Source organism: Lampris incognitus, chromosome 13 (assembly GCF_029633865.1).
Source record: "Lampris incognitus isolate fLamInc1 chromosome 13, fLamInc1.hap2, whole genome shotgun sequence".
NCBI lineage: Eukaryota > Metazoa > Chordata > Actinopteri > Lampriformes > Lampridae > Lampris > Lampris incognitus.
Window position 1 is genome coordinate 37,893,886 of NC_079223.1, and position 13,559 is coordinate 37,907,444.

General features: G+C 44.1%; 1 protein-coding gene across 1 annotated transcript; it reads right to left on the minus strand.

Annotated features, from left to right (window-relative positions):
- Positions 1 to 9,879: 9,879 nt before the first annotated feature.
- On the minus strand, positions 9,880 to 12,600 carry LOC130122524 (nuclear factor 7, brain-like). The gene is made up of 5 exons (XM_056291454.1): positions 12,004 to 12,600; positions 11,432 to 11,665; positions 11,250 to 11,272; positions 10,569 to 10,702; positions 9,880 to 10,481 (listed from the first exon to the last, which is right to left on the minus strand). Exons 1-5 carry the CDS (start codon positions 12,598 to 12,600, stop codon positions 9,880 to 9,882), a joined length of 1,590 nt encoding a protein of 529 aa, XP_056147429.1.
- Between the last annotated feature and the right edge of the window lie 959 nt (positions 12,601 to 13,559).

Below are 13,559 nucleotides of genomic sequence, written 5' to 3' on the forward strand. Positions count from 1 at the left end.
ACACCACGAGTCTATAATTTGTCTAATTGTTACATCTGTAGCCTACACAGAGATGTGGAAACCTTTGACCATCCAAACGCATTCATCCAAACATATGACAAGCTAGAAAATGTTGGGAGGGGAAACATCACAGCAAATTCCAGTGCCACCAATGAACACCACCTAACATTTATGCATTTCCATGCATGAATGTAACCGTTCATTTACACAAACATATCACCGTTTGATTAATTGGATTCCACTAAACCAAATGTGATATAATATGCAATTTTCTTTTAATTAAGACAATGTGCAACATGTTGCACCTATCACAGAATTCCTGTCATTGGACTGTTGTCCTATGTGTATATATATATATATATATATATATATATATATATATATATATATATATATATATATATATAATCAAGTGATTCAAGTAGTTCTTTAATAGACAGACAGTACAAAAAAAGAATTACTTGAATCATTGGATTATTTTGCTACTTGTTTGTTGAGCACTTACCCTACTGTTGAGGGTTTAATATTATATGTATGTGTGTGTGTATATATATGTGTGTGTGTGTGTGTGTGTGTGTGTGTGTGTGTGTGTGTGTGTGTGTGTGTATGTACATCTTAGATACAAACGTGTGGAGTTTATTGTTACATAATTAGAAAAGAAAATATTCTCGAGTTATCAATCCGAACAGCAAAGGCAGTATTTAAAAAGTAAATGGTGTTGAAAAAGAGATGATGAAGTATTCCACGGTAATGTGCCCTGAGCATTCACTTCGAGTGTGTGTGTGTGTGTGTGTGTGAGAGAGAGAGAGAGAGAGAGAGAGAGAGAGAGAGAGAGAGAGAGAGAGAGAGAGAGAGAGAGAGAGAGAGAGAGAGAGAGAGAGAGAGAGAGAGTTTGAGTGAGTGAGAGTGTTACTGGATTTTCAACTTCAACAGCCAAACAATATAACACTACCAGGAAATAATGTAGTGTAACGACCACGGGTGACTGGAGTCGCTAACCCTTGGCTAAGGGGTTGGACCCTTGAGTTGACTGGTTAGTCCGTGGTGCGGGCAACCTGGGTTCACGTCCTGGCTGTGATGGTTCCCGGCTGCCCGCTGAATTCGCTACAATATCGACCATTTGAACAGTTGGTTTTATTAAGAATAGATGTGTTGATTATAAGTAGTGATAAATCACTGTGAAATCACAAGTTAAGCTCATTAGTCATGAAAGCTGGGAACAAATATGTCCACATGGGTGTACAAGTTGCATTTAAAGATGTAATCTGCAATTTGTTCATGTTAAAAATGCCACAGCTTTTATAGCAACAGCTATTTAATGAGTTGGCCTTCTGTAATTGCTCCTCTAGATTGGTGCTGGTGGGGTCTGCCATGGCTGCCAAGTATTCAAATGTAAAGGTGTCCCCAAAGGAAATGCATCAAATCTACCACAAAAAGGGGAGAAGAAGAATGTCTTCTCAATGTGCTGCAATCACTGCTGTGCACAACCAAGCAAACCACCACAAATGTGTGAAAATTAGCCTTAATAAAACTGCATTTCCAACATTCTGGCATGGTAGGACACGGGATAAAATGAGTCTTCAGGTGGACTATAGATGCTTTTATTATCACAATTGCTGAATCAACGAGCCCAGTGCCCAGTTCAATCTAGCTGTTTTTGGTCAAGTCCATAGATAGATGCTTCATTGTCCTATGAGAGTTCTTTTCACCCTTTGTAAAGAGCTTCACATACAGTAAATAATGTACACATATACATACCACACTATATACAAGTGTGTGTGTGTGTGTGTGTGTGTGTGTGTGTGTGTGTGTGTGTGTGTGTGTGTGTGTGTGTGTGTGTGTGGATGCCAGGAACGTTACCTGCCTGACTGCACTGTGCCAACTGTACAGTTTGGTGGAGGAGGGATAATGGTATGGGGTTGTTCTTCAGGGGTTGGGCTAGGCCCCTTAGTTCCAGTGCAGGGGAATCTTAATGCTTCAGCATACCAAGACATTTAGGACAATTCTATGCTTCCAACTTTGTGGGAACAGTTTGGGGAGGGCCCTTTTCTGTTCCAGCATGACTCTGCCCCAGTGCACAAAGCAAGGTCCATTGAGACATAGTTGGGTGAGTTTGGTGCAGAAGAGCTTGACTGGCCCGCACAGAGCCCTGACCTCAACCCCATCAAACACCTTTGGGATGAACTAGAATGGAGATTGTGAGCCAGGTCTTCTCGTCCAACATCAGTGCCTGACCTCACAAATGCTCTTCTGGATGAATGGGCAAAAATTTCCACAGACACACTCCAAAAAGTTGTGGAAAGCCTTCCCAGAAGAGTGGAAGCTGTTATAGCTGCAGGGGGGGGGGGCAACTCCACATTAATGCCTATGGATTGAGAATGAGATGTCATAAAAGCTCCTGTAGGTGTAATGGCCAGGTGTCCCAGATACCTGGCCATTGGATAGATATAGATATATATATATATATCGTTTTTTTCTGAAACCGTCAATGGTGTTATAAGTGCTGAACTAATGAGGAACAGAATATCAACCACATTAGCAGCTGATGAGTGCATGGCGCACAAAACAGGCCTGTACTGCAATGCATTAAAACTTTTTTCCTGTATCTGTGTTGGTATATATATATCTATATACTATGTATGTGTGCGTGTGTGTGTGTGTGTGTGTGTGTGTGTGTGTGTGTGTGTGTGTGTGTGTGTGTATATATATATATATGTACACTACCGTTCAAAAGTTTGGGATCACCCAAACAATTTCGTGTTTTCCATGAAAAGTCACACTTATTCACCACCATATGTTGTGAAATGAATAGAAAATAGAGTCAAGACATTGACAAGGTTAGAAATAATGATTTGTATTTGAAATAAGATTTTTTTTACATCAAACTTTGCTTTCGTCAAAGAATCCTCCATTTGCAGCAATTACAGCATTGCAGACCTTTGGCATTCTAGCTGTTAATTTGTTGAGGTAATCTGGAGAAATTGCACCCCACGCTTCCAGAAGCAGCTCCCACAAGTTGGATTGGTTGGATGGGCACTTCTTTGAGCAGATTGAGTTTCTGGAGCATCACATTTGTGGGGTCAATTAAACGCTCAAAATGGCCAGAAAAAGAGAACTTTCATCTGAAACTCGACAGTCTATTCTTGTTCTTAGAAATGAAGGCTATTCCATGCGAGAAATTGCTAAGAAATTGAAGATTTCCTACACCGGTGTGTACTACTCCCTTCAGAGGACAGCACAAACAGGCTCTAACAGGTACTATTTAATGAAGATGCCAGTTGGGGACCTGTGAGGCGTCTGTTTCTCAAACTAGAGACTCTAATGTACTTATCTTCTTGCTCAGTTGTGCAACGCGGCCCCCCACTTCTTTTTCTACTCTGGTTAGAGCCTGTTTGTGCTGTCCTCTGAAGGGAGTAGTACACACCGGTGTAGGAAATCTTCAATTTCTTAGCAATTTCTCGCATGGAATAGCCTTCATTTCTAAGAACAAGAATAGACTGTCGAGTTTCAGATGAAAGTTCTCTTTTTCTGGCCATTTTGAGCGTTTAATTGACCCCACAAATGTGATGCTCCAGAAACTCAATCTGCTCAAAGAAGTGCCCATCCAACCAATCCAACTTGTGGGAGCTGCTTCTGGAAGCGTGGGGTGCAATTTCTCCAGATTACCTCAACAAATTAACAGCTAGAATGCCAAAGGTCTGCAATGCTGTAATTGCTGCAAATGGAGGATTCTTTGACGAAAGCAAAGTTTGATGTAAAAAAAATCTTATTTCAAATACAAATCATTATTTCTAACCTTGTCAATGTCTTGACTCTATTTTCTATTCATTTCACAACATATGGTGGTGAATAAGTGTGACTTTTCATGGAAAACACGAAATTGTTTGGGTGATCCCAAACTTTTGAACGGTAGTGTATATATATATATATATATAGTAGCGTATCATCTTTCTAATATGGGAACTAGGCGACCACTAGGGGTGGACTACCACTAGGGGTGGGCTTTTTAAGGGTTTTTAGGTGGGTGTGTGGCGGAAGTGGGGAGGGAGGTCTTGATGATTGGGACTGAGCGGTAAGCAACTAGTGCGGGTCATGGCTGTAGACAAAAAGAACAATTAACCTGACTGTCTCAACTGAGATTACGTGGTCCTGACCTTCCAATGGATCCAAACGCTTATATATATATATATATATATATATATATATATATATATATATATATATATATATACACTACCGTTCAAAAGTTTGGGATCACGCAAACAATTTTGTGTTTTCCATGAAAAGTCACACTTATTCACCACCATATGTTGTGAAATGAATAGAAAATAGAGTCAAGACATTGACAAGGTTAGAAATAATGATTTGTATTTGAAATAAGATTTTTTTTACATCAAACTTTGCTTTCGTCAAAGAATCCTCCATTTGCAGCAATTACAGCATTGCAGACCTTTGGCATTCTAGCTGTTAATTTGTTGAGGTAATCTGGAGAAATTGCACCCCACGCTTCCAGAAGCAGCTCCCACAAGTTGGATTGGTTGGATGGGCACTTCTTGCGTACCATACGGTCAAGCTGCTCCCACAACAGCTCAATGGGGTTCAGATCTGGTGACTGCGCTGGCCACTCCATTACCGATAGAATACCAGCTGCCTGCTTCTGCTCTAAATAGTTCTTGCACAATTTGGAGGTGTGTTTAGGGTCATTGTCCTGTTGTAGGATGAAATTGGCTCCAATCAAGCGCTGTCCACTGGGTATGGCATGGCGTTGCAAAATGGAGTGATAGCCTTCCTTATTCAGAATCCCTTTTACCCTGTACAAATCTCCCACCTTACCAGCACCAAAGCAACCCCAGACCATCACATTACCTCCACCATGCTTAACAGATGGCGTCAGGCATTCTTCCAGCATCTTTTCATTTGTTCTGCGTCTCACAAACGTTCTTCTTTGTGATCCAAACACCTCAAACTTGGATTCATCCGTCCACAACACTTTTTTCCAGTCTTCCTCTGTCCAATGTCTGTGTTCTTTTGCCCATCTTAATCTTTTTCTTTTATTGGTCAGTCTCAGATATGGCTTTTTCTTTGCCACTCTGCCCTGAAGCCCAGAATCCCGCAGCCGCCTCTTCACTGTAGATGTTGACACTGGCGTTTTGCGGGTACTATTTAATGAAGATGCCAGTTGGGGACCTGTGAGGCGTCTGTTTCTCAAACTAGAGACTCTAATGTACTTATCTTCTTGCTCAGTTGTGCAACGCGGCCTCCCACTTCTTTTTCTACTCTGGTTAGAGCCTGTTTGTGCTGTCCTCTGAAGGGAGTAGTACACACCGGTGTAGGAAATCTTCAATTTCTTAGCAATTTCTCGCATGGAATAGCCTTCATTTCTAAGAACAAGAATAGACTGTCGAGTTTCAGATGAAAGTTCTCTTTTTCTGGCCATTTTGAGCGTTTAATTGACCCCACAAATGTGATGCTCCAGAAACTCAATCTGCTCAAAGGAAGGTCAGTTTTGTAGCTTCTGTAACGAGCTAAACTGTTTTCAGATGTGTGAACATGATTGCACAAGGGTTTTCTAATCATCAATTAGCCTTCTGAGCCAATGAGCAAACACATTGTACCATTAGAACACTGGAGTGATAGTTGCTTGAAATGGGCCTCTATACACCTATGTAGATATTGCACCAAAAACCAGACATTTGCAGCTAGAATAGTCATTTACCACATTAGCAATGTATAGAGTGTATTTCTTTAAAGTTAAGACTAGTTTAAAGTTATCTTCATTGAAAAGTACAGTGCTTTTCCTTCAAAAATATGGACATTTCAATGTGATCCCAAACTTTTGAACGGTAGTGTATATATATATATATCCAGTGAGTCAAGTAAATTCTTTATGAGACAGTACAAGCCTGTTTCATGCCATAAGCAATCATCAGCTGTCAATAAAGCTACTCGAGGAAAGGACATACCATTTACTGCCTCGTCATGCACATCACGTGCACAATGTCCAATGGGGAAGGGGGAGGGGCAACATACAAAAATTTCAAAAACATGTGATCGCTAACGGTCCAATGGGGGCGGGGGGGTTTGATATTTGTCTATTGTCATGGTTAATTTATAATTACAAAATATGGTATGTCCTTTCCTCGAGTAGCGTTATTGACAGCTGATGATTACTTATGGCATGAAACAGGCTTGTACTGTCTCATAAAGAATTTACTTGACTCACTGGATTATTTTGCTCCTTATTTGTTGAGCACTTTTCCTACCGTTGAGTGTTTCTTTAAACAAAGTTATATATGTGTGTGTGTGTGTGTGTAATCAATAGATGTATATACATATACATCCACTGATTCCCCTTTTTTTCAGGGCCTTCGAAGAACAATTTAGTTTTATTTTCATTTTCTCCAGTCTCACCACACAGCCCAGTGTCCTGTCGAGCCAAACACACAAACAGGCAGAGGTTAATGAGGTACAGGCGGGTCCCCCATACCCTACCTTTGATCCACCTGTCTTAAAAACAGTGCATTAACTGACCCCCCCACTATGTTTTTAGATTTTATTTTATCTTATTCTAATGTCTTTTTATATTCAGATTCAGATTCAGGCAACTTTATTTATCCCAGAAGGGCAATTCAGTTCTGACAGTCTACCCAGACAACATATCTTACCCAAAGCACTTTGGATTGCCTTTGTGTATGAAATGTGAAATGTGTAGCCTACAAATAAACATGCCTTGCCTCTGTGAAGCTAACTCTGTCTGACACGCCACCTGCTGTTGGGGAAGGGCAAAATATCTGGATAGGGCAAATAAACAGATAACACAAGAGGAATACACCCTGCTTGTGCTTCCGCTCCCCGTCATCATACAAGCTGCATGTGACAAACAGAGATCACAATGTGAGTCACTCAACATAACATGCTTGAATCATCTATGCGTAACAAGCAGGCACCAGCTGCTCAGGTCTACTGTCATCATGGTGCCCTGCATAGGTTTCTCAAACCCACCACTCAAACATTCATAAATGGTTTATCTTTTCCCCTCTAGATGCTATCAGAGGCACTCGTCTGAAAGTATTCACGGGGACCAAATATTTCCCACAGGCTGCCATTCTCTGTAGTTTGTTTGTTTTTTGTTTTTTTTGTGAAAAATTTCCCCTGTTTCCCCCCCCCCCAGTTGTATCCGGCCAATTACCCCACTCTTCCGAGCCGTCCTGATCTCTGCTCCACCCCCTCTCTGCTGATCCGGGGAGGGCTGCAGACTACCACATGCCTCCTCCGATACATGTGGGGTCACCAGCCGCTTCTTTTCACCTGACAGTGAGGAGTTTCGCCAGGGGGATGTAGCGCGTGGGAGGACCATGCTGTCCCCCCCCAGTTCCCCCTCCCCCAGAACAAGCACCCCGACCGACCAGAGGAGGCGCTGGTGCAGTGAGCAGGCCAAGCCGGAGGTAACACGGTGATTCAACCGGTGACCCCTGTTTTGGTAGGCAACGGAATAGACGGCCACACCACCCGGACGCCCCCCATTCCCTACATCTTATGGTAATGTGTGAAGTTAATTACATCTACTTTCAGTATCTTCTTGTTATACCTGTTCTTCAATGTCATCTGACTGTCCACCCTGTTTATTAAAAAGCTGATTATCACTCCATTTACCTGCTGGATGCTGAGGCCCTGCCGGTCAGACAGAATATATGCTCCTGCAGTGGCGTCTAATGCACCTGTGTGAATGACACCATGTGATTTCCTTGGTATCTGCAGAAAGAGGGGGTCTCACTCAAGGTAAGTAGGGCAAGCAGAGACAGAGCAGGCACAGGGGTGTGATCCGTTTAGAGCATTCTCTTTTTAGATGGCTCGTAACTTCGTGCACAAAATACTTGAATAATTGAAAAACATTGCATGAATGGCAGTCTTACAATAGTGAATGCCACCAGTGCCACTGCTGATATTGGATACCCCAGTGGGTGTCTTTGTGTTCCAGCTTTGTTACAGCGGACCAACGGCACGCAAGTATGACAGCATGCATGTCCTCTGTTGTCTGGTGAGCTGGACAGACAGTTATGGAAAGAACAAGTAAGGAGTGCACACACAGGTGGTTCACTTCAAAAATAAAGTCGCTGCTGAGCTGCTCAGCCCTGCTAGCCTGGCCTGCCAATGGAGTAAAAATACAGATGTGATCAAATTAAAGATGCACTACAGAAGATCTGATTAATTGTTTACTGCCTAGGAAATAAGTGTCGTCACACACTAGTAAAGGCTGGGTGCAAGGCCTCAGAGGAATTCACAGTAAATCTTTTAGATGCAGTCCAATACCACTGATCTTTATTTTATTTTATTTTTTTTAATTATCTCACAAAGAACCAACGATTTGACAGCAAGGCTATCGTCATCTGAATATATGAAAAATATATAGTATGAAATACCCATGCAAGGGCTGGAGGGATTTCTTTATGCCACTTGCTTAGAATTGAGAAGAGTCTTTTTGCACACGTTAGAGGTGGGCTGGTGACAGGTGTAGGAACAGAAAATGGAGGATAGACTCATGCACAATGTCTGTTCCTGGCTTGTTTCACACACATACATGTATTTTATTCAATCTTTTTTTTGTTGCATTTTCCCCCTTTTTTCTCCCCAATTGTACTTGGCCAATTACCCCACTCTTCCGAGCCGTCCCGGTCGCTGCTCCACCCCCTCTGCCGATCCGGGGAGGGCTGCAGACTACCACATGTCTCCTCCGATAAATGTGCAGTCGCCAGCCGCTTCCTTGCACCTGACAGTCAGGAGTTTCACCAGTGGGGACAGAGCGCGTGGGAGGATCACGCCATTCTCCCTACCCCTCCCTTGAACTGGCGCACGGACCGACCAGAGGAGGCGCTAGTGCAGCAACCAGGACACATACCCACAACCGGCTTCCCACCCGCAGACACGGCCAATTGTGTCTGTAGCCAATTGTGTCCGACCAAGCCAGAGGCAACACGGGGATTCGAACCGACGATCCCCGTGTTGGTAGGCAACGGGATAGACCGCCACGCCACCCGGACGCCCTTTTATTCAATCGTACATCCCAAACATTGTAAGATTGTATTGTAGCGAATTCGGGGGGCAGTCCGAGATACCGTCACCACAGCCGGGACGCGAACCCGTATCTCCTGCACCGCAAGCGACAACGTTAACCAGTCGACTAAAGGGTCCGACCCGTTAGTCAAGGATCCCGCGATTAAGCATATCAGCTCCTTCACGCCTCAGGGCGCCTACGCTTCCGATGGCTTTACGGTCGCCCCATCCCACTTCTGACACCAATGTAGCGAATTCGGGGGACAACGCAACCACAGGAACTGCCGCGGCCGGGAAGCGAACCTGTATCGCCCGCACCGGAGAAGACATCGCTAACCGCTAGACTAAAGTGTCAGACCCGCGAGCCAGCGGCCAGCGTGTCTTCTTATCCATGCACGTTACAGTATAAAAGACACTGAGCAAGCCAGCAATTCGCAGTTTGTGGGAGACTTGCTGCTTGTAATTATAAAGCCCAATGCAAAAGACAAATCATTCTCTTCTCGCTCTCCTCAGCAATTATTGCCTTCTTGGGCACTTCCCTATGACGTACGTGCATGATGGGTTAGGATCACAGCAAGATTTGGTTACATCAGTTGTCAAGGCGCCCCGGGGGACAGACAGTGAGTGAATCTTCACAACCTTTATGGGATTTTACGCATGTGCCTTTACGTGAAGGGAAGAGGATCATGAAGTCCAGAGTCACAGTTTTAAGAGGAACTATAACCATCGGCTCAGTTGATTACAGCTGTGATCAATCCGCGTGCATAGGATGACATGTTGCTATTGTATTCACGTGAAAAAGAAGCGTAATGGGTGTGCAGGTTCGGTTCATTGTTTACCTTCCTCTGTGTTTACATGGCACTTATAGTTATCCCTAAGCCAAAACAAGGTGAGAGGTTGCCTGTTCAGGCCGTCCACGTCAATGCAAGGGTTAAGCATGGGGTAGAGAGGCTCTGTGCTCTGCAAGGAGAAACGGTGAAGCAGCGTCAGAGTGTCGGCATCATAGAAGGACAGCTCCCCCTTATGGAAATCCGCTAGGATCCCGAGCTTTCTGACTCTCTTTAGCCCAACCGGAAGCTGTTTCTCCTGTTCGTCATTGCATGCCAGGTACTGTCCATCTCCATGGTAGATGCACCAGAAGGATTTGTTCACACCCAGGCTAGGGATGTTCTGGGCTGTACGATCTTCACTCGGGGCTGGCCCGGTGGTTACACCAATAAGCCAGTAAGGTTTTTCCTGCACAAGAACCTCCCAGTAATGCTGACCAGTATTAATGCCCTCCTGAGCCAGGACACTGTACTGAGTGTCATAACGCCACGAGCCTGGAGCCTCATCATGAGGTTGCTTGCTCCAGCACACCTGTTTCCTGTCCTGGGAAACATCTATTTTCGGGTGGGCTGTCTTGGGGTCCAGTGTAGGAGTAGTTAGGTCTGCAAATAAAACGCCAACATTCATTGCACAAATAACAAACTGTGACAGTCGACTTTAGACGGTTAAATATTTGATTCGGTACTGACATGACCACATCCTGGGAAGGTGCTGGGACAGAGCCACGGAGAGGTCATCCACCAGCCTCTCCACCGTTCTCATCCTCTCAAGGTCACACAGGTCTCTGTCTACTTCACCGATCGGTGGCAAATCCAAAGGTTTGCTACGGTAACAAGTGAGAAACATTAGAACTTAAAAGCCCAGTCTTCCCCCTCCCCCGTTTTCTCCCCAATTGTACTTGGCCAATTACCCTATTCTCCGGGCTGTCCCGGTCGCTGCTCCACCCCCTCTTCCAATCCGGCGAGGGCTGCAGACTACCACATGCCTCCTCTGATACATGTGGAGTCGCCAGCCGCTTCTTTTCACCTGACAGTGAGGAGTTTCGCCAAGGGGACGTAGCGCGTGGGAGGATCACGCTATTCTCCCCCAGGTCTCCCTCCCCCCTGAACAGGCACCCCGACTGACCACAGGAGACGCTAGTGCAACGACCAGGACACATACCCACATCCGGCTTCCCACCCGCAGACATGGCCAATTGTGTCTGTAGGGACGCCCTACCAAGCCGGAGATAACACGGGGATTCGAACCAGCGATCCCCATGTTGGTAGGCAATGGAGTAGACCGCTATGCTACCCGGACGCCCCCTAAAAGCCCTGTCTTTTAAGTAAACGCTTGGAACAGAAAAATATTGGACTAGTAAATACACTCACCCAAGACTCTGTGCTGTGATTTGCTGTACAAGATAAACATGTCATGTATTACTCATTGAACAAAAACAAAAAAAGCCCACTGTATTACCAACATCCATGTAGAACATTTTCTGAACAAATGAAATGAAATAACAGCTTATCAATATGACGTGCAATCAAAATGTTCAGAATAGTGAACTTACCCATAGGAATCTCAAGTCATTTGTTTCTTTGAGGAGTGATTTGCTGGAGGCTCTCAGGTTATCTATCTCTTTGATATGGGCCTCCATGATGCCCCTTTGGGCCTCCAGCCATTCTGTCATGTACGTCTCCTCCGTGTCTATTATCTGCATCATCAGACGTTCATCGCCATCAAGCACGACCCGAATTCGGCTGTATTTGTCTGAGATTCTCTCTCTGAAAACGGCAACAGACTTCTGGAAAAAGAAAATGTGTTTTTGATACGTGTATGTGAGAGATGGTGATGTGTATGAATTTAATTGCCATTAAAATGATACATATGCATCATACCACTGTCTGTGTGTACAGCGACTCCAAGTCTTGGATGGCATGCTTTGCCTGACTCCTCCTCTTCAAGAGTTCACTCATAGTGGTTTCTAACATATTCTGAAGATAAAGATTAGATACAACAGATTTAGAGAGAAAAAATAGAGGATGTGCATCGTGACAAAGTCAAATCTACCGTCTGAGATGAAATAACAATCGAACCTAATCGATTCATGCTGTTCTTTCTGACAGTGAGTTTTGTAGTCACCTTGAAGTCTGAGCAGGCTTTGTGGAGTTGGGTTGCCTGATGGTCCTTGTGCAGCCCAACGAGGACACACAAGCAGCATACAGGGACCCTATCTTCCATACAGAAGAGCTTCAGCTCTTCCCGATGCTCCTTGCACTTTAGAGATAAAGGATCCCCAGTCACCTCCACCAGCGTGTGTTCCCTCAGAGCTTCTCTCTGCTGGTGTAGCAGAGCGTGGGCTTGGCACAGGGAGGCATCACAGGTAAGACATGTCTTTATGGCCACTGATGCTGTCTCTATGCAGTGGTCACAGTGGATAGTCGGAGACGGTGTTGTCGGCCTGCTCGGAGCCATTGTCGATAGCCCCATTGTCACCGGCCCGTTGATGGTGAAGTCCTTTACTTTTTCCTTCAAGCTGGTGTTCACCTTAAGGGTGAGGTTGGAGGGAAGGAAGATCTGACACTCTGGACAGAAGAAGGGAACGACCTCAGAGACATCTGCATTCCAGACAACACGGATGCAGCTGAGACAAAAATTGTGTCCGCATGGGAGTGCCACAGGATCTGTGAAGAGGTCTTGGCAGATGGGACATTTCAAGGTGTGCTCGACAGTCCCCATAGCTCTGCTTGTACTGTTATGGCGCCTCAGTATGCAGTTTGCTTCAGACCTGCCCGCTCATAAATGTTTCATAGCCCTCTTTTGGCATGCAAACACTGCTCATGTGCCTGAGTGTCACATTACTAAAGATGATATGATGTGTTCCTTTCAACTTTTACACGCCATTGATCCTCATGCAGTTAGTTATGGTTGGGTAAAGGATTTAATTTCCACCAGTTATTACAATCTCACAATTTTAAGAAGTAGCCCACTTTATTATTGTTGCATATCTTTTTGGAACAGGAATTATAAACAATACAACCATGTGATGTAATTTCTCTGTATTTCTCTTGGATACAACATTTTTCACTCAAAATTAGATTTAGAATGAAATGTGAGTACAACTATGAGTGTTTGTCAGTGATCACAGTTATGTGTGGCAAGCAGGAGTCGAGTTGATGGGGCAACGCATGGGAATGCCTTCCATCCCCACTTCTGTCCCCTTTGGGTCAATGGCACTATGTGATATCTTAATCTGGGAACTAGTAAAGAAAACAATTACCAGCATTTAAATTCTATCCATATTAGAGATTTGCACATCAGCTCTCAAATAGCTGTTAAATGCACTTGGTGTGAGACAATCTTTCATAGCTGAGAATATGTAGGCATTTGGCTACAGTTTAAAAGGTGATTGTAGGTTTTTTTCCCCCTCTATATTTATGCCACCCCCGCCTCCGTCCACCACCTACCTACCAGACCCCGCTGGTACCAACTCTACTGTGAGCCAATAAACAAAAACCAAACGCTAAAACAAAACAAACAAGCAACTGCATAAATAGATTAAAAAAACAACTGTTGCATTTCCATTTAATTTTATGGATAACACTATATTTTATGTACACTTCTGTAGAATGATACCGCTAATTGTAATCAATGAATCTGTATAAGATAAGAATAAAACGATATTTTCTGAAAGCATT